Consider the following 19,883-nt stretch of genomic DNA (forward strand, 5'->3'; position numbering starts at 1 on the left):
GTGCCCTGACCCCACAGTCTGCAGTGCCTCTGATTTTGATTTGATCGACCCAATGATGGACACGCTTGACACATTGATACTTCCGTTATACTATCAACAAAACCTTGGACAAAGCATAGTCTCCAGGTCATAATTGCCTTTTTCCTAGGAGCTCAAGGTCCGCATTGTTCGAGCTCAACCGGCCGTCCTTTGTGTCTGCCCATGTAGTCTAATAACGTTATGAGCGGTCATTGGTCGGAAGCGATATCCCTCCCATGGTCAAAGCCCGTTTGTATGGCTATTTTCCGCTTGAAACAAACTTCCTAGGAGTTTCCGGGTGAGTGCATGCCGTTCTTGCATGGTCTTATTCTATTGATACCTGATTATTGATATCCACCGTCCATGGGCTGACAAATAGAGGGGGTGCCTCAATTGAATGAAAGCTGGTTTCACCAGTGTGTGCCCATACAACCGACATCGAAGTGTTGCATTATCGCAAACCATCTACACAAGAGCGGTGAGCGCGAGCAGCTGTTACAGCTGTCCCCTATTATCACAACCAAAGTAATTCGAGGTCATCTCCGGAAGACTTCGGAGTGCAACCGCGTCATGCGAACTGGTCTGTCCCTGATTTCGTGTTGTCCGAGGAAGAGCGTAGAGTGGAGTTGGATGCTGCTCACTACTGTCCTGGTGGCTTCGTCTGTGCATGACTCAGAGTACGTATGCTGCTGCCCATTAATTCGGCCGAGTTACCTACGTGATGCTCTCGGGATTCCTAATATGGATAATTGGGTAAGTCGGGCTCCTCTGGGACCTCTGAGCCCAACGTGTGAATACCGATAATGGATTGATTCTGGATTGTAAGCAGGAAAAAGGAACTCATGTCTCGAGCCGGGCCTGGCTGCTCTCGGACACGCCCGGTTCGTTGCGTGTTGCTTTAAGCGGTCAATTGCATTAGCTGTCAAGCATCGTTGTCAAAGTTGTTCGAGCACTCTTGTCTCAATCTGTCATGACCGTCAGCAGTTTCCATATGATCGGACAATAGTGCTTACGACATTTGTCGCACTGGCGATGAGTTGGGAAGAAGGGTACCCCCCTCGCTTTTCAATATCAGATTATGCCAAACCTCGAACATCTCTATCACTCCTCACACTGCACTTCTGGCTAGTAAACTGACTTCTTGGATTTTCTTTATTTGAATCCGTGCTAAATCAATGACACTCATACATCCCTCTCTCTGGTCTTGCTCACTACGGCATTTTATTAAGCGGTATCGACCCGCCAGCGCCCTCAAACCGACAAGGACACTTCGTGATACTTACTTTTTTTCTTTTATCTCCTCAATTACCACACCTGGTCACTACTATCCTCAAAGGTATGCTGTAATTCATCGAATGATGATAGTTGGCCTTTACCAAGCCAGCCATACCAAGCCATGATGAATGTCTAGCCTGCCTCATGGTAGAGACAGAAAGACTGGAGAGACCTCCTCCCAATTTCATCTTCTCCCTTCCTTTCTTTCTCCCTCTCTTTCTCCTTCATGCTTACCTATTTGTTTCTTGCAACAAGTGTAGTCACCATGAGATACTAGTGGTATCTTCATTACGTCAGTAGTACTAGGAAAAGAATAATATCTTATAGCAGTGATAAATGTCACTAAAGAGGCAACGTCAAATCCTTTACATAATGTTGATGATCGTCAGTTTTACTCTCTGAAAACCCCGATATCATCAGCTGTATTGGGAAGATCGAAATGTTGAAACTGTTACGGCTTAGTACTACAGTAAGCATTTTGCTGGGGCTTGAGATAATAATATATATATCATGATTGGCAGTTTCAGCATGCTTACTACTACTAACTACTTTGCTCGCTACCACAACTAGTAACTATTGGATCAGCCAGGCCGTCACATACTTAGTAGTGCTATCAGAAAGGATAGCACAACATAGTAGTAGTTTATGTACTAGTTGTGAGAGTTCATACATACTGATCGGATCACTGGTACTACTAAAAGCTTTTCACATCCCCTGTTACTTAACTTGGTATAAGACCTTATAGCACATTTACTACTACTTAGATCTTGTGGATTTTCCGAACGTGTCTCAGGATCTGCATCATCTTCTCGCATTTGAAGTATGCCTGAAGAAAATATGATTATTCACAAATTGTAGTATTTGGCGCCTGATCTTAGTATGATGTTCATTAGTAAGTATGCAATAGTTCTAAGACAAGGACAGATCATATCTGGCAACCAAGCTAACAGGGATTACCATGGTGTAGTTAACTGATAGTGATCGTGCATACGACGTCACACTAAACCCTCCAACCGCACATCACCACAGCAAACAAAACAAAGCAGGCCTGGGTCACAAAAAAAACCAATAATAAACCCGAAACAAAAACAATAATAAGAAGAATGAAACATATTCAAAATCAGCCTTACTACAGGTTTCTGGAGCAACTGCTTTCTTTTCTAGACTCGGTATCGAACAAGAGGAGAATAAACAAAGTAGAGAGATCACATTTCGCCCGACGGTTGACTAGTGCATGCATATGCACGTGCAGGGCCATGCAAGGAATCAGATCCCGCCAGGTGGTTCGAAAACGGACTTTACCGAACCAGAGCGCCATGGACATGGGCTGTCAGCCTGCGCATATGAGGAAGGCGAGATCAGCCCTCTGCAGGGGCGGTGCGGATCAGTGGCGCAATGCGTTCCACCGGTCCTGTATGAAATTTAGAGCCCGGTCGAGCCCATGCAGGATGGTGGCAACCTTCTTTTTTTCGTTTCGAGGTGGATACATCACATACTCAGGCTGCGTTGGAGGGCTTCGTGCGACAAACCGTCGGTGACTGTGACTTTGACAGCGGCAGCGCCGTGGAAAGTCTCGAACGGTGTGGAGACAACTCAATCCAGATGTCATGCTGTCGTCCATGACACCTTGATGACAAGGAATAAACATATTGCCATGGTTGGATCAGGGCCCCTTGTCAACAAGAATTGATAGATCGTGTGGCTTGACGCTGACTGCACGTTTCTACTGACTTGTAGTTCAGGCCTGTAGTCTATTGGCCTATGCTTGATGAAACCTTGCCAGCCAGCACCTTGGCCGACACAGGAACACTACGTACTCATACCCGATCTTCGATTGAAAGGTTCAGCACGTCATCTTCCAAGCTCAGGATCCCCATGGCCCAGCCAGCTTCGTCTGGCCGTCTGGCGATGGTAACAAACCGCCTTTCGCCAGGGTCACCCAAGGAACTCTCTTGAATGGGTGGTGTCCACGTTGAGGTCCGTTCGTACTCAGTCGTGTCTTTCCGCTCATATGGAGGTCCACGACCTTGTTTCGCAGCGACTATCCACGCATTTTCACAACTGCTGGCTATAGAACTGGACGTCCGCCACCCACTCTTTTGCGAGAGGCTGCGCAGCCTTGTTATGACCCAATCTCGTTGCGCGGAGTCTGTGTATTGGATGGCTGCGAAGAAGATCGGCACAGTCATCTTGATAAGACAAGATCCGAGTGTTGGGCTCAGACTCCCAGTGTCCCAATGATATACTTGTGAGTTGTAGATCCCAGCTGCAATTCTTCCAATAGCCTGTGAGTATCCTGCCGTAGTCGGCGCCGCTACCTTGGCAGAAACCATCATGGCGGGAGGCATTGATGGATGTAACCGATGTAGAAGAATCCGCCCGGTGATATAATAGCCCCATAGAACAGCTATAGTATGTGTCCGGTACTGCAGAGCAAGCCCAAAAGGCGACGATATCGGGGTCACACTGTCGGGAGGCAGAGGCATGAAATAAGGACCAAGAGAGTTCTCGAATGTGTCAAAAGCCATCAATATACTCTCCCACTCAACCTCAGCCTCATCGTATGAAGTATTCCCGGCGCTTTCATCGTCGGACTTGCCATGACGGGGAAATTCGACAAAGGCTGGCGGAGGATGTCTTGGTCCGCGGGGCGGAGCCATGCCGTAGAACGGCGGACCGGCCGTTGACGCACCAGAAGGAGGCTGTACAGGGCCACCGGCCGACGGTCTTGTTTGCTGTTCCGGCGCCATCCCTGAGAAACGAGCCATAAATTCGGCGAGTCTGGAACTGGGTCGCCACCCTGATCCTGTAGTCTCTGTTGCTCTCAGCTTCCGTTTTCTGTCACGAACACCAAAATCTGCCAGTCGTCCCAGTAAGAGCCACAGATGGTCCGCAGAGCCGTATATAGCGTCCAGTCGACCCATTCCGGCGCGCGGGGGACACTGTCCCCATTGCGAGTACGGGATGCTGCTACTGTCAGCCTGATGGTATACAAAGAAAATGGTTGGAAATGCTACTGACAATAACGGGCCACCACTGATAATGCTCTGTATGACATCCTGCTGTAGATACCACCAATAGAGATCGCACTGTATCCGGAAATTTTCAATGTCTTTCCTAGTAAAGTGTCTCTCGGGGCGGGCGCTGGCTTGACCATCGTCGACCCGTCCGAACTCATCGTAACTCACTGCTCGGCCAATTAGAGTGCCTATCAGATTTTCGTTGATGTTTCGTTCCTTTTCTGCAAAAGGGTCATCTTCCGAGCCAGTGTTGACTGAGAATAAGGGTTCCGCTAGGGATAGACTGGAGGGCCCCATTTGTTGTTGCTGAGTCCAAGCCCTGCGCCGTTGAGCGCGCAGGCTACGGGTCATGCCAGCAAAGTCAATCTCGCGCACCAGCTGAGCCGATCCTGCGACATGACTATTCCACTTGGAGTGATCGGCCCCCATTACTTCGTAGTATCCTAGCAGAAGTGTAGCGGCTAGAGTACTGATCTGCTTGCGTCGCATGGGTAGGCCAACTGCAACACTGACTTTTCTAAGCGCATAATGGTAATGCTTCAGGGAAACTGTTGGCGGGGCCTGCTGCAGATAAGAGATGTGCAGGCTGCTCAAAGCTAGAATTGCCTGCAGTAATGGCTGATTCTCTAAGGCTTTCAGAGGAAGCGTGTAGGTCCAGAGTCCCTGTTGTGCCATTGGGACTGGGGAGCCCAACATAGTGGAAGGATCAATTGGATGCCGCTCGAAGACGGATAGAGTTGGTCCGGTCGAATGGATAAAGTGCAGGAAAATGCGTGCTGTTTTAGGATTGTTCAGTGGAGAGGAGCCATACGTTGGGGAATAAGATGTAAGTATGTTGGGCTCATTCAAGTATGTGGTAAAGGTTCGAAGCTGCTGCTGGTCACGATTAGCGGATGCCATGATAAGACTGAGCTGATTGTAATCTTGTGCCAATGTCTGCTCATGGCTCTCTTCGTCTGTATCAAGATCGTAATAATCATCTTCACGTTCTCCTTCAACATTTGATAATACCTGATATGAGGTCGGATGTGCAAATCTTGCGTCCGGAGCTCGAGAAGATCCTTGTGGATAGACCATGCCTGTATCGGTCGGGTACCGCACCCCAAAGCCAGCTGACCGTTGTTGATCCAGGAAAGCCAAGGTGTCTGCCGGTTCACGGAGTAGTGGATATCCCTGTTGCGACAGATTATGGGACTGCAGTTGGACCGGAGCTACGCTAGGCGCTCGATACTCTGGAGACGCCGCGGCTGTGACTGGCTGCGGAGACTGTTCTATACTTGCGGATGCAACGGGCTTTGGAGCGAGGACCGGTTGGCCAGACCAGGCTTGCCTTTGCTGAGAGACCGCATTATTGATATCCTCGCTGGGAGGTGGCACATTGAAGGTCTGTGTACTGATGGTTGCCGGTTGCGAGGCACCCGTAATGCCCAATGGATCCTTGAAGACTAGCCGCGGACCATAGCCCTTGCATTCGCGCTTTGACTTGATACAATTGTTACAGATGGGCTTCTCTTCGCCACATTTTATGCGACGTTGCCGGCACGCTATTAGGGCTGGTAAGCTCAGGTCGCCCAGACACGCTCAGCGGAGAAACTCACTTAGACATCCAGACTTGGTGCGTTTCTTGGGCACTTTCTGAGTAGATCCACTGCCCGAAACCGCCGTCGTGGAGTCTCCCTGCACCTCCGCCGAAGTGTCAAGACCCGGCGGGACGTTTGGCCCACTGGCAGACGGGTCTTGTAGTGATTTCCGGGTCTGGTCGGGTGCTTCCATGATGGCAGGGACTTGAGCGCAAGTTCGTTTCCATAGTCACAAGACAGCAGCCGATAGTCTGTAGGGCGTCTGGACTAGGTACCGAGTCAAGGATTCTGATGTGGAGACTCATAGCCTGTGGCTGTAAAGAAGAGCAGCAGCGAATAATGCATGAGGAGATCCGACGGGGAAGTTCTGCCGCCCGCCCAATGCATCGTGTGATTGGCTGATGCCATAGACTAAGCACCTCAGGCAATAAGGCCGCCCCGCCAGCTAGAAGTCAGCACATCTTTATGATGCATCTTGAAGCGATTCATATCGCGGAGCAGGCCATAAGAAGAATAAAATCCGTTAGTTTATGACCACAAGAAATTGTCTGGCGGTGCCTTCGACTTATCATTGACCCCATTCTGGTCATGATTGGATGATCGATGAATCACCATGGCAGTACCATAACTAATACTTTCAGCATCAATCCCGGAAAAAGGCAGCCGATATAGGAAGCAGTCACGGCAATGGAGCCTTTATAATCCAGAATATAGTCAGAACTGGGAGGCTGAGTTTCACCGAACTATATCATGACCCCTCGCGATACATTCCAAAACGGGAATGGTGCACTGTAAAGAGTAACATCCATTCTGACCGCCCTTGTCTAAAATGGCAGAAAAGCAGCCCGCTGCCATTCTCCGCCTTTTATTGCCAGAAATTTTTGGGATTTCTCCTCACAGTCCACGCCGATATTGCCGGTGTAGATTCAGCAGATTTTCTTAAGGAGAGCCGCATCATTGGGAAAGATTTTTCAGCGAATCTCCTTGTTGACAATACAATCATGTTCGCCGTACCAGGTTGGTCCCTCGAGACCTCTGCTCTCAAGCAGCAGCAGGCCCAATCTGCCCCCCAGAACGCGACTGGGGCCAATAGCACCCCCCAGGCCAACAACAGGGACAAGAAGCGCAAGCGCGAAGATCATGTCACCAAGGGTAATGTGGATGAGATGTACCGTCGGCATATCGAGGGCCAGAAACCTACTCCCAAAGGCCAGAAGCAGAATGCGACAAACAATGCCGTGAAGGCTGATAAGAAGTCTAAGAAGGGTGGAGATGGCCAGGGAAAGCAAAGCCAAGTGACGAAAGAGCAGCCCAAAGACGAGAAGACCGAGGCTGCAGGGGATGAAGGGAAGCCCGCTAGCAAGAAGCAGAAGAAGAACAAGAACAAGAACAAGGATCAGCAGCAGGAAGGACAGCAAGAAACTGCAACCAAAACTCCGGCTGCCGAGTCCCTGCCTGTCGCTCCACCCAAAACAGAAGCCATTCTTACTCCTCTTCAGCAAGCCATGCGACAGAAGCTGATCTCATCCCGTTTCCGTCATCTGAATGAGACGCTATACACGACACCCTCTGCCAAGGCCCTTGAGCTATTCAGCGCAAACCCGGAATTGTTCGACGAGTACCACGCAGGCTTCTCTCGCCAGGTCAAGGAGTCCTGGCCTTCCAACCCTGTCGATGGCTACATCAAGGCGTTCCGCGGTAGAGCGGCAGTCCGTGGCCCCAAGAAAGGAAAGCCCGACAACAAGCGGAATTCCGCTCTCGCCCTTCCTCGTCGACCCAATGGACTGTGTACCGTCGCTGATCTCGGCTGTGGTGACGCCCAGCTCGCCCGTGCTCTGTTGCCTTCTGCACAGAAGCTGAACCTCAAGCTTCTCAGTTATGATCTCCACGCCCCCGAGGGCTCTCCGATCACCAAGGCAGACATCTCCAATCTCCCATTGGCCGACGGCTCTGTTGACGTGACCGTCTTCTGTCTCAGTCTGATGGGCACCAACTGGGTCTCTTTCGTGGAGGAAGCATGGCGAGTCCTGCGCAGTGACGGCAAGGGCGAGTGCTGGGTCAGTGAAGTCAAGAGTCGCTTTGGCAAGGTGCACCGTAAGAAGGCACAGATTGGGGCGAAGAAGCCGCTCAGCAAGTCAGAGAAGAAGAAGCAGAAGAAGAAGCAGGCTGGTGATGATGAAGGCTCGGATGTGGATGACGCAGATATCTATGCTGAAGACGCTCGTCCGGCTGACAATGACGACGAGACCGACATCTCTGCTTTCGTGGAGGTGTTCCGCACGAGAGGCTTCGTCCTGAAGCCCGAATCGGTTGACAAGTCCAATAAAATGTTTGTGAAGATGGAGTTCGTCAAGGCAGGTGGTGCACCTACAAAGGGCAAATATGCTTCGACGGCAGGCGCGGGTGGTGCTGGTCCTGGAAAGAAGAGGTTCATTGACAGGTCTGCTCTCGCTGACAAGGGAATGACTGCGGAGGAAGAGGCCGCTGTTCTCAAGCCTTGTGTCTACAAGATCCGGTAGATAGCTGTGATCGGAACTTGGGTATTACAATTACTAGCCATCTGTATATACTATGATATCATCGGCTGCATATTTGGCCATTCAGAAAAAGTTAACTTGCAAATTAGAGGAAGGTCGGGGAATTTAACCGTTCAGAGTCATTAGACGAGGTCGTTGTTCTTTTCTATGGATACCAAGACAATCACCAGTCCGGACAGGACGAACTATTGCTGATATACTTGCTGGCCCATTATATCTTCATGCTTAGAGGCCCTCCCCGCTTATTGGTTGCTGCCCAGCTGCGCAACAGCCCTGCCCATCTCCTCATCATCATAAATACGGAAGCCCTTCTCCTTAGTCACACTAGCGAGTTGGACGTTCTTCGCGTCCAGCTTCTCCTCCATGACCTGCTTCAACGTCTTGAGAACCAGAGTCTCCGCCTCACCCAACGTCAAGGAACGATGGTATTCGTTCTGCAGCTCCGCCTGCGCACCCTCGCTTCCGGACCCGATAGCCTTCGCATCGTATCGGTAGAACGTTCCGGACGGCTCCGCGTGGTATCTACAATAGGTAGATCAATCAGCACACACTTCCAAAGTAATGTAATCTCGCTGCCCCGCGGGTGAGTAAGCGGGAAAAACGCCAAACATACAGTTGCGGACCATCCTCATCAATACCAGCAAGCAGCAAGGCGACACCGAAGGGCCGACTCATGACGCTCTCCTCGTCATCTCCCGTCTCTCCGAATCGCAGGGCCAGGTCACAGATGGCCTGGGTACAGCTCTCGACTCTCAACGGCTCGGCGTAGTGGAAGGCATGGTTCTGGCATTCGACACGGGCATGCTCGACCAGGGACCGGGCATCTGCCTGCAGACCGGACATGGCACAGCCAATGTGTTGGTCGATCTCAACGATCTTCTCGACGGAGGAGGCCTCGAGGAGGCTGGAGGTGACACGCTTCTCGACACCTAGGATGACACCTTCGGAGGTTGCGACCTACAGCACTGTCAGAACTGTCCATCGCCATGAGTGTAGTTGATAGTTTCAAGAGGTTGAGAGTGTAGTCGGGCAGGAACGGATGCACGTACACCGATCGCTGTAGAACCCAGCTTGATAGCTTCGAGAGAGTATTCGACCTGGAACAAACGCCCCTCCGGAGAGAAGGTGCTGTTATCGCATTATTAGACGCTGAACATGTTTGCATTGCTACGAAGCAGAGGAGGATAGTAGAGGGCGTACTTGATTCCACGGTCTGTCAAGGAAAGCTGTTAGATGACCGCATCAGAGGGGGATGTCTGACGGAGCTTACCGTATTCCGAGCGGGCAATGAACATGTTGGATTATGTGAGAGATGTAATGACAATTAGTGAGATGGAGATATGGTAGGGTAAAATGGGAGAGAAGGGCGAGATTGGGATGTAGGAGATAGAGTGAGGATGGTAGAGTGTTGGCAGCAGCTTTTGGAAGCTCGGGCGAAGCTGTCGCGGTGTCTACGCAAGTCCGGCGAGTGCCTGGCGGAGAGGGCTGTTGATGCCCCAGGCTGTGATCAGGCATCAACGGGCGACTTGTTTGCTTTGGCGGATGGAACCCAAAACTACGGCTTCGGGACGTGTAGTCCGGGTCCAGTGGCTGCTGTTTCTCCCAGGATCTGAATTACACTTTGTTTACTTCATTCAATGCTGTCATTGGCACGGGCTGCATGATTGTTCCTCCTACTTTCCTCGACCTTGCGGGACCATGTCCGTCAATGACCGTCGCGCCAGCTACATGAGCGCCCCGAGACCCCGCGTTGCGTCCAACCGCGTCGCCGACGCTGAGAAGCCCGGTCTGCGCAGCGGTGCTTCCCCCTTGCAATCGGAGAATATAGACCATCGCGGGAGCACGTCCAGCCAGAAAACCAGATCGTCCCGCGACCAACAACACATTGTGAGCGACAAGCGTACTGAGCGAATGGCGCTGCATACGCGAGACAAGTCCCAAGTCCGAACGAGAAATCCGGTCAAGGAGTCGTCCAGTGCAGGCAATAGAGGCGAATTCATGGAGAGGTCCCGGTCTAAACGAGGAGCGAGTCAACCCGAGGGGGGCAGCCCCAATTCCCGGAAGAAGGAGAAGCAACCGGTGGAGAGTTAGTTCTCAATTCCTTTGAGCTGTTGGCAGGTAGAGATGTTCGCGCGCTAACCACATACTGCTCCAGCTCCATGGAACCCTCAGGCTTCGTTAATGCCCCATTCTACAGCACCGTTAGCTAGTCGAGTATCGGTTCCTCCTTTGGCTTCCGCCTTGCCTCAGTCGCTTCAACCAACACCGCTCCGCGAGCTCTCGGCCGATGCGCAGGAAAAGGCAATACTGGAGGATTTGCTATACGTTTTCATGGGATTTGAGGGACAATACATCCACTACCGGTCATATGACCCGTCATCGGAGAAGGACAGGCTGACTGGACCTGCCTTTCAGCTACCCACGGGAATGGACCCGACTCTAAAGGAACTCACACAATCGACCTTGAAGATAGCGACTCATTACAGTGCGCTCGAATCATTTGTGGAAGTACAGAGCCGCGCAGAATACGGAGCGGTCAGCCATGCGCTGTGTGCGACGATCCGGAAATTGCTCAAGGAGTACCTAGTCCTCGTTGCCCAGCTGGAGCACGAATTGCTCAACAACCCGAGCTTCACGCTACATGTTCTTCATTTACACCTCATGCCGACGAGCCAGTGCTTGGCTCAGCTGTATACTTTGGGTCAGGAGCTACTCCGACGGAACGGACTTTTAGACCAGGATCTTGACGAGTCACTCGACGATTTTGACGATGTGGACAATATCTTGGAGCAACTCAAAGAGGGCGGAGAGCTTGTGCCTGGGGCAATGTCCAGCAAGAGGATCTGCAAAGGTGGCAATGTTTTGCGACTCCTTACCGAGCAACTGACGACATTTTCAGGCGACCCGACCACGAAGGCTCTCCTGGAAAGGCTGCTTCGGGATGCTAGTCGGCCGTACATGACAATGCTCAATGAATGGTTGCACCATGGTGGTATCAAGGACCCACATGGCGAGTTTCTGGTCAAAGAGCAAAAGTGGATCAAGCGGGAGAAGCTCGAAGAAGATTACACGGACGAATACTGGGAGAAGCGATATACAATCCGCGAAAACGAGGTTCCACCACAACTGGAAAGTGTCAAAGACAAAGTTCTTCTGGCCGGAAAGTATCTGAATGTCGTACGAGAATGTGGTGGTGTCGATGTTAGCAAAGCAGTCAAAGATGTCCCAAAAACTCTCGACGACCCTCGCTTCCTAGAGAACGTCAACGCAGCCTACACGTATGCTAACGCATCGCTGTTGAATCTTCTGCTCACGAAGAACTCTCTTACGACCCGATTCCGTTCCCTCAAGCACTACTTCTTTCTAGATCGCTCCGACTTCTTCTCCTACTTTCTCGAGCTTGGTGCATCTGAGTTACGCAAGCCCGCTAAGAATGTCAATGAAAGCAAGCTCCAGTCGCTTCTCGATCTGGTGTTGCGACAACCTGGTAGTATTGCAGCTCAAGACCCCTTCAAGGAAGATGTCAAGGTCCGGATGAACAAGGTCGGACTCACAAAATGGCTGATGCAGGTTGTAAGCGTCTCCGGTATCGATCAAGACAACCCAGAGGCCGCGATCGAGAAGTACCAGGCACCTACAAACCAAGGTGGAGATGACGACAAGGATATATTGGGATTCGATGCATTGGAGCTGGATTATTCTGTTCCTTTCCCGCTATCCCTCGTAATCAGTCGCAAAACGGTTCTCCGCTACCAGTTAATATTCCGACACATCCTGTCCCTCCGCCACATTGAAACCATGCTTGTCACATCGTGGCTGGACCAAAGCAAAGTTGTTGCCTGGAGGCACAAGTCCTCTGACCGGCGACTAGAGATGTGGAAGAGGCGTGCGTGGAACTTGCGCTCCAAGATGTTGGTGTTTGTCCAGCAGCTCCTCTACTTTTGCACGGCGGAAGTCGTAGAGCCTAACTGGCAAAACCTCATGGACCGGGTGAATGGCACTGATGCCGATGGATCTGAGGTGACTGTCAACGGCACCAAACAAGTCAATCGCACTGTGGACGAACTAATGCAAGATCATGTGGACTTTCTGGATACATGTCTCAAGGAATGCATGCTCACGCAGGCTAAACTGCTCAAGGTCTGTCACCAAGCCCACTATGATGGCACCTAACTAATAACCTACCAGATTCACCATCGACTCATGACCTGCTGCACCATGTTCTCCTCCTGGGCCACATCCTCTCTCGCGCGTGCGCTCGCTTCAGCGGACCCCGACCTGGCGGGAAACAAAGCTGCTGGCTCAGACGGGCGCGGATATGACCCGTCGCGTATCGACAAATTGGAGGAGACGCTGAGGCGATGCGAGGAGCATTTTAACCGGCATCTGCGGATTCTGATGGACAGGTGCGTATACCTACCATATGGTTGACTAATGAAATGCTAACGATGCTATAGCTTGAACTACTACGCCGCCACTGAAAGTGTGGTTCTTCTTAAGCTGGCGCATGCCTTGAGCGCGATCAGCAAAGACGACTGAAGCCGAGAACCTTTTCAATCCCGCAGAAAGCTCCCTGAGGGTAACCTCACCAGCCTCACAGCTTGGATTCATTTAGCCCAATAATGGTCCTTCACAGCACACGGCGACGTCCAGCACATAAATGCCGCCATACAAGGCCGTCCCTTTCTGAATGCGTTCATGGGGGATTGACACAGGCCCATCACAAAAGCCATAAAGGCCGCGCTTGCGAGGTGCAGTCCAGAGACAATCGGGGGTCTCTGCCCTACCACGGCACAAAACCTCACACCTTACACTCTTCCACCGCCCCTCTCTATAGTCTCAGTTTTCTTATCTTGAGTGTTAGCCCACGACAAGGCTGGAGTCTCAGGAAGAAAGACGGACGACGGGACATGCTTACGCCCGATGATGATTTGCGAATACCCACTACTCTTCTGAATAATGCAATGAATGCAATGACCCGATTATGAACGAAACCAAAATAGAAACAAGTCTTCCTCCCCAATAGATCCATAGTACCGTCCGTGGTTGTGACCCAAAGGCTTCATTGGGATCGGAATCTCTCGGATGCAATTCCCGACCGTAACTAAATGTAAGCCAACTACTTACCAGTTATCGCAACGCTTACCCGAACAGTATTAGTCCCGTCATCACATCAGTCCATAACTACTCGGTAGATGGATCAAAATACAGCAAGATATGATAAGCTCGCATCTCTCACCATCTATAGACATATAGCTGAGAATATAAGCCCCGAATCCGAAATAGAAAATAAGCAAGATCACCTGCCGTGACATGATCTCACCAGAACGGAGGAATATATGAACCCCCCTTGTATCCCTCCCTCCCTCTTCCCCTCCTCACTGTATCATCATCACAACATCTACTGTGTCTACTTATTGAAGCTCCTAGTACTACCATACTGTTCTACCTATCCAGCTCTTCAAATCAATTTTAAAACTCAATATAATCATCAAAATGCACCCCCTCCTCACAACCCTCAAATCAACCCTCACCTACCCCCAATCCTGGCTACTATCCACCAGAACCACCACCTCCTCCCCATCCCCCATAACAATAACACTAACCACCCTAACAACCATCCTCCTCCCCCTCCTCTACAAAAACTACAGAACCTACATCTCCTACGGCCCCGGCGGTGCGCCGCACAACCTCCTCGGCTGGTTCGGGGTGACATTCCTCCTGTACCCATTCGGGCGCAATATGACCAGCACGGCCGTCTACGAGAAGAAGATCGCGAACGGCGAGACACAATCATACCTTTCCGAAGACACATTGGAGATTTTGAACGCATTGAAGAGGGAGAAGAGGCCTGCTGTGGGACCGCATTATTCGCCGCAGCGCCAGATTGAGGAGTTTGCGGGGGAGGAGATCAAGAAGGTACGTAGAATATATAAATCTATACTATTATCGTATGATAGTAGTACCCTGTCCCGGGATGAGGATATGAAAGCTGACGTGATGTTACTTGAGAGTGTATAGTACCTCGACGAGCAATTCTACGCCCTAGTAGAGCGGAACCCGCAGCTGGTGAAACTCGCCGACTCGGGACTGGAGACGCATGCCGGTGCGATATTCCTTGCGACGGAGGAGCTGATCAATAGAAATGAGACGACAAGGAGGCTGAAGGGCGAGTGTGTGCATGTGCATCGATTGAAGGATTATTCTTTGCATATGGTTTTGGCACCTGCGGATTGTGAGTTCCTTCTTCCTTCACTTCTCTTTTGTGTCCTTTGGTGTTTTGTTTGTTTGAGCAGAAGATTGGTTGTCTTTCTGGTTGCTGGTTACTGATTTCTGCCAGGCAAAAAAGTCTTCGATGCTGGCTGGGGCCAGCGACATGGGTTCAGTGGTGTGAAGATTCCCAGGGCCTTGACGGCCGGCAAATTGATTGAATTGCCATCGGAGTATGTGCTGATCTATGCGCCAAGGACGAAAGAGGAGGTCGCATTGGTGCTGGGTCTTATGAAGGGGAGTCTGAGGTATTTGACTGGTGAGCAGGTGCAGTGAAGAAAGACTTCAAACAGTAACTAGTACTCGGCAAGAACGGGTGTGGTTACTGGTTACGTGTAGCAAGACCCATTGTATATTACGCTAGTCGAACTTTGTACGCTAAACAAAGGAAGAAAATGCCCCTCTCTTACAATTCATCATGTGAACTCATAGATTTTTCCTGCATAATTGGGTGTGATGATCAGGGCGCCATGGCTACTAGTTCGAAGACGGACACACTGACAGACATAATCCAATCCTGAGAACCTTGCGACGCATATGCCAAACTAGATAGAACGAGAACACCTACCTTCAGCTTCACTTACCCCGCCTCATTCATGAGAAACATTTTCTTCACGATCCTTCAGACTACAACTACTGACAACTGCCGCAACGACAGTGGGCACCCGCCCCAGGGCACTAGCGGGCCTAACCGCCCCGTAGATAGGCCCCGACGGCAGGCCTTCCCCTACCCGAAGCTGAACCATGGTTCTGGGTTTTCCCGCCAACTGCCTGCGTGCCCTGTGCCCATGTCCTCTTCCCATGTCAGACCCGACGGCATGGATGCTCTAACCTCAAGGCCCGTCTGACGGTCTTGACATGCATGACCTCCCTGTCTGCATGCATGGGTTGCGCTCGGGGAATATCATGGGCACAGCAGTGCACACGCTCTTGGCGCAAAGCTAATGGAGCAGACGGGTCGGCCAGTTGTCCCCATCGAAGCCACCAGCAAGTCGGCTGAACGGACAATTGCGTTTCATGTGTCACCACTGCGGAGCCTGGCCGTTCATCATAGTAATGCTTTCTTTTCCTCAGGGCTCAAGTGGTCTACTGTACCCGAGACTGGGCCAAGGTATAGAATAGAGAAAGGGAGCCAGCCTCGGGTCTGATATTGCGACGGTGTTGTGTCGGCCATTTACCAGAACAGGTATGTCTTGGAAAGACTCCGCATCTGTTTAGGCCCCGATCATCTGTCGCTCAGTCGGACTCGGAGTCACTGTTCCATCGCCACGGGAGACGCCATTGGTCTGTCTTTCAGGGGCGGTCGCACGCCAAAATCTCTGCTAGCCTCGACTTGAAATGGCCATCTCAGATTGCTGTTAGTCGCACTCACTTTGAGCACTTGGATCATTGCGCGATACCAAAAGGAGCGGTGAGCGTGTGGATGCAGGCCGACTGTCATAATAAGAAGGGACAAGAAAAAAAAATCCTGCATGTAGATTGGACGGACTAGTGGCAGACTTAGCACCTCCCGACCTTTTAGATTCGCCTACCTGTGCTTTACAATCGTTCAGCAGACGACCCCACCTGTTTCGAGCAATGATGCCGTCATACAGTACGTCCCTGAAAGCCTTGTATGTTAGTAGAAAGCCTGGACAGTCGCCGTGATGGGGAGTCGCTTCTGCCTCGAGGGCGACAGCGGGATGAAGCCAGGACTCCCGACGGCTCTGCGCCTCAATAGCCCGAGGAGCCTTTGGCCTCTAATAAACGCGACGGCACTAGGTGACCCTAACTTTGAGTCTTTGACTGGCTCCTTGAGTGGAGCTTGAAATTTTTGACAGTTTCAAACCCCTCCTGCCTCGCTTTGCTTTTTTCTCTTCCCCGTGGATGGCTGTGGTCATACAGAATGTGACCAGTAAGCGGCTGAGCAAAGCATTTCACTTGTACCGTTCCACCGCTTCACTTGCCTGTGTACATACAGCCTTGCACACTAGCAGCCAGGCTCACCTCTGATCCAGTTGAATGACAGGACTGTCATCCATTGTTGCTAAACAAGAACTGTTCCGTGTGTGTGTGGCTGTCGAGTATCCTTACTCTGTGGCTTAGAAAATAAACTCACTAGGCCTGGGCTTGGCTCATGCGACAGAGCTTCCTTAGGATCTGAGCAGGCACGAAACGAGCCTAGTAACAACAACAAACTTTCTGCGCCCCGGTCATCGCGAGGAAGACAGCGCGAATCCTTCGCCTTTAGGGCCAAGAATAGACGCCGATGAATGGTCAAAGTCACTGTGCCACCGTGCCTGCCAGGCTTGCAGCTGGTCGTATCCTACAGAATGGGCCCGAGGAGACATCCTGGGCTGTCCATATGCTTATTCTGTCGGAATTGGTACCCCTCCGGAAGGGGCCATCAGCCCCTCCGTCCCCTGGACCATAGAAGCAATTTCTCCATTGCCCAAGTAGGCTTGTATTTGTCTCAAGCAATGTGTACGCTCAGCAAGGCGGGCAATAGTGTAGTTTGAGCAACGATCATCGTGACTGCGGTCTTGCCTGCTCGGAAGTGCGTTTCATGGCCAGCCTGCCAATGATATAATGCCTTTGCCCTTTCTGCCACCAGGCAGATGCTTGGTCCTGCATTGAGCGGAAATTCCCACCATCCGTACTAAAACGTATGGACACTGAGTCCCGCATAGTAAGTACGCCCCCAGCTCGTTAAAGGAGGCCAAGATAGGTACACCCTCCCTGTCTGTGCCCAGTGGGACTTTTATCGGCGTCCAAATCCTGGTGCGTGCCGCATCAACCGCGTTTGGAACACCCACTGAGCACACATCCTCCATTGATTCTTCTTTCACATCATAGAAACCCTTTTTGCACTGAATTTCTTTTGTCACACATCAGCACAATCATCCCAACGCATTATACGATTACCCTGAGAAACAAATTCACAATGACGTACACAGCCCGTTGCTTTAACCCGTACGTGCTGCCAGGAGAGACTAACCTTTCTTTCATCGATAAGGAGCCCTGACTCGCAGACGGAGAATTTGGACGAGACGTATCGCCACACAATAACCGTTCATGGACGCGAATATCAGAAGTATTCGATTGATAACGAGATATCATTTCAGCCAGTTGACCGTGTAGAAACCAAGAACCTTAGGCCACTGGAAGGCTACGACTGACACAACATTTCCCCAGGACGAAGCGAACCGGCTCGAGCTGCAGAATAAAGTTTTCAACAAGGTCTTTGATAATCGGCTGATCTTCCCACGAAACTGTGAGCCTCAAAGAGTTCTCGACTGTGGTCACGGCGCGGGGTCCTGGGCTTTCCAGGTAGCAGAAAACTTTCCGGAATGCAAGGTCAGACCCGGGCGAATAATGCTGCCACTTTTTGGGTAACTAAACAGCATAACTGAAAAGGTCATCGGTGTTGATATATCTCCCCATATGATCCCGGATGATGATGATTATGATGTGATGGAAAACTTGGAGTTTCAGGTAAGGCTCCGTCCTTTTCTCTCCTAACACTTGGGGATGTGTCTCTGCCTACTGCCAGAGCACACAATCCGTCTTAAATACGAAAGCTCATGCCTATCGACCTGTTCCTGTCCAGATAAATCTAATTCTCGTTTCCGTAGGTCGACGACTTGAACCGCCCTTTTACCTTCCCCCCTGAAGATTTCGATCTCGTCAATTCGAGGATGATGGCAGCAGGTATTGACGGATCCCGATGGACGTCATATATACAAGACATCAAAAGGTCCGGTTGCACGGGGCAGGCCGTAGGGTTACGGATGCTATGAAGATAATGTGAGACTGACTCCAAGATGGGATAGAGTTCTGAAACCCGGCGGTTGGGTGCAGTTGGTCGAAATCTATTTCAACGTTCAGTCGGATAACGGCTCGCTCACGGAGAAGCACGCATTGAGACAGTGGAGTACCAAGCTCATGAGCTCAGTCGAAGGCGTCAAGGATCTTCGTGTAGGCACCCGCCTGAGAGATCTCCTGCTAGCAGCAGGGCTGAAGGAAGTTGAATCCACAATGATCCCTCTCCCCCTTTGCGAATGGGCTAGCGGTAAGTTTTTCCAAGCCAGTATTGGTGGTAGATCTCTGACAATCATGTAGAACCCAGGATGCGAGACATAGGCAAAGACAACCGCAAGATCACCAGACGTCTGCTCACCGCAGTAGCACTCTATCCATTGACCCAACGCCTGCACATGCCGCACGACGAGTTTCAGCAGCTGATAGACCAAGCACAGAAAGAAGCAGAAAGCCCGAGCTTAAAAACATATTTCCCTTTGTGAGTGGGTTGTTCGAATGGTTCAATCAGATGCTGACGATTCAGGTACGTTGCTATCGGACGAAAGCCATCATAGAAGGTCTAAGGGTCGGGTAGGGGTCTTCAGGATGCAATCTTAGAGACACAGCAGATCGGGGATATCGTGGGGCTGCATTGATGGACACCGGCACTGTTTGGATATTAAGAAACTAACTTCCACATTGAAGTTCCAGATAAGCTAGACAATGCTCAGCCAAGGGAAACTCTTCACTCATTCTTCATCCGCAACCAGCTTGCATCCGCTAGCAGATAGATCCCCAGTATACCTTCACGCAAGTTCTCGAGGAATCTCCATTCCATTGTCACTCGAAGCCTTGTCGGGACGCCAGGGATGGTTTTCTGACATTGTTTGTTCATCGTGGTCGAGTCCTACCGCCCACCAAGTCTATCCTGGGTTATGAGTAGGCGCAAGATTGCCTGAATGATGGTCTCAGTGTTACTGGCAAAGGTGATGGCGTTCACTGAAATATTTTGAGCGGATGCACTTACACATTGGGTCCGGGATCCGGCTTGAATCGGTTTCTACTAGATCGAGAACAGGAAGGAGCTATGCAGACGAAGCAAGAAAACATGCTCATTCCCAATTGACTGAACAGGTAAATGAAGAGACAAGCTGAAAGCCAGCCATTACTATTGCTGACGACCACCGACGAGGCGAGGGATGACCGAGCCACCACTGAGAAGTAACAACCCCACCGAGAGGGAAGGGCCCGTGGTGAATCGGGTGGCTCAATCAGCTCGTCTCGAAAGGTTAATTGCGGATATTGGACGAGTTATGGATGGGGAGGGAAGAGCAGAGCTAACACCACATGAGTTGCCCCAGAATGATGGAACCACAGAGTTCAGGGGCACAAAGGGGTAAAGC

The 19,883-nt window shown here is 51.0% G+C and overlaps 6 protein-coding genes across 6 annotated transcripts; 4 read left to right on the plus strand and 2 right to left on the minus strand.

Moving 5' to 3' along the window:
• Window positions 1-3,110: 3,110 nt before the first annotated feature.
• ASPBRDRAFT_116565 (putative C6 finger domain protein) lies at window positions 3,111-6,086 on the minus strand (the record flags this gene model as incomplete). The annotated part of the gene is made up of 3 exons (XM_067616993.1): window positions 3,111-4,260; window positions 4,315-5,857; window positions 5,912-6,086. The coding sequence occupies 3 exons, from the start codon at window positions 6,084-6,086 to the stop codon at window positions 3,111-3,113; spliced, it is 2,868 nt and encodes a 955-aa protein (XP_067483664.1).
• Window positions 6,087-6,894: 808 nt separating this feature from the next.
• ASPBRDRAFT_72376 (25S rRNA (adenine645-N1)-methyltransferase) lies at window positions 6,895-8,412 on the plus strand (the record flags this gene model as incomplete). The annotated part of the gene is made up of 1 exon (XM_067629166.1): window positions 6,895-8,412. One exon carries the CDS (start codon window positions 6,895-6,897, stop codon window positions 8,410-8,412), a length of 1,518 nt encoding a protein of 505 aa, XP_067483665.1.
• pup2 (proteasome core particle subunit alpha 5) lies at window positions 8,292-9,756 on the minus strand. Its single transcript, XM_067624022.1, has 5 exons — window positions 9,701-9,756; window positions 9,631-9,643; window positions 9,480-9,558; window positions 9,044-9,387; window positions 8,292-8,952 (listed from the first exon to the last, which is right to left on the minus strand). The coding sequence occupies exons 1-5, from the start codon at window positions 9,723-9,725 to the stop codon at window positions 8,673-8,675; spliced, it is 741 nt and encodes a 246-aa protein (XP_067483666.1). The 5' UTR covers window positions 9,726-9,756; the 3' UTR covers window positions 8,292-8,672.
• A 372-nt stretch (window positions 9,757-10,128) lies between these two features.
• ASPBRDRAFT_52031 (gamma-tubulin-complex subunit SPC97) lies at window positions 10,129-12,969 on the plus strand (the record flags this gene model as incomplete). The annotated part of the gene is made up of 4 exons (XM_067626831.1): window positions 10,129-10,516; window positions 10,586-12,570; window positions 12,619-12,836; window positions 12,888-12,969. 4 exons carry the CDS (start codon window positions 10,129-10,131, stop codon window positions 12,967-12,969), a joined length of 2,673 nt encoding a protein of 890 aa, XP_067483667.1.
• Window positions 12,970-13,664: 695 nt separating this feature from the next.
• Window positions 13,665-14,976, plus strand: ASPBRDRAFT_170365 (uncharacterized protein; the record flags this gene model as incomplete). The annotated part of the gene is made up of 3 exons (XM_067619678.1): window positions 13,665-14,349; window positions 14,452-14,665; window positions 14,771-14,976. The coding sequence occupies exons 1-3, from the start codon at window positions 13,927-13,929 to the stop codon at window positions 14,974-14,976; spliced, it is 843 nt and encodes a 280-aa protein (XP_067483668.1). The 5' UTR covers window positions 13,665-13,926.
• Window positions 14,977-15,444: 468 nt separating this feature from the next.
• On the plus strand, window positions 15,445-19,055 carry ASPBRDRAFT_52033 (class I SAM-dependent methyltransferase; the record flags this gene model as incomplete). The annotated part of the gene is made up of 9 exons (XM_067626833.1): window positions 15,445-15,503; window positions 15,617-15,743; window positions 17,667-17,816; window positions 17,875-18,036; window positions 18,097-18,174; window positions 18,315-18,436; window positions 18,513-18,751; window positions 18,802-18,979; window positions 19,025-19,055. 9 exons carry the CDS (start codon window positions 15,445-15,447, stop codon window positions 19,053-19,055), a joined length of 1,146 nt encoding a protein of 381 aa, XP_067483669.1.
• Window positions 19,056-19,883: the final 828 nt, after the last annotated feature.

The sequence above is a fragment of the Aspergillus brasiliensis genome, assembly GCF_001889945.1.
Source record: "Aspergillus brasiliensis CBS 101740 unplaced genomic scaffold ASPBRscaffold_2, whole genome shotgun sequence".
NCBI classification, from domain to species: domain Eukaryota; kingdom Fungi; phylum Ascomycota; class Eurotiomycetes; order Eurotiales; family Aspergillaceae; genus Aspergillus; species Aspergillus brasiliensis.

Excerpts from the sequence above, each read along its gene's own strand:
- pup2 (XM_067624022.1), bottom strand. The coding sequence starts at position 9,725 with ATGTTCATTGCCCGCTCGGAATACG. Across the intron at positions 9,388-9,479 it reads TGGGTTCTACAGCGATCGGT|GTCGCAACCTCCGAAGGTGT; the intron begins GTACGTGCATCC and ends ACAGTGCTGTAG. Across the intron at positions 8,953-9,043 it reads GATGAGGATGGTCCGCAACT|ATACCACGCGGAGCCGTCCG; the intron begins GTATGTTTGGCG and ends TACCTATTGTAG.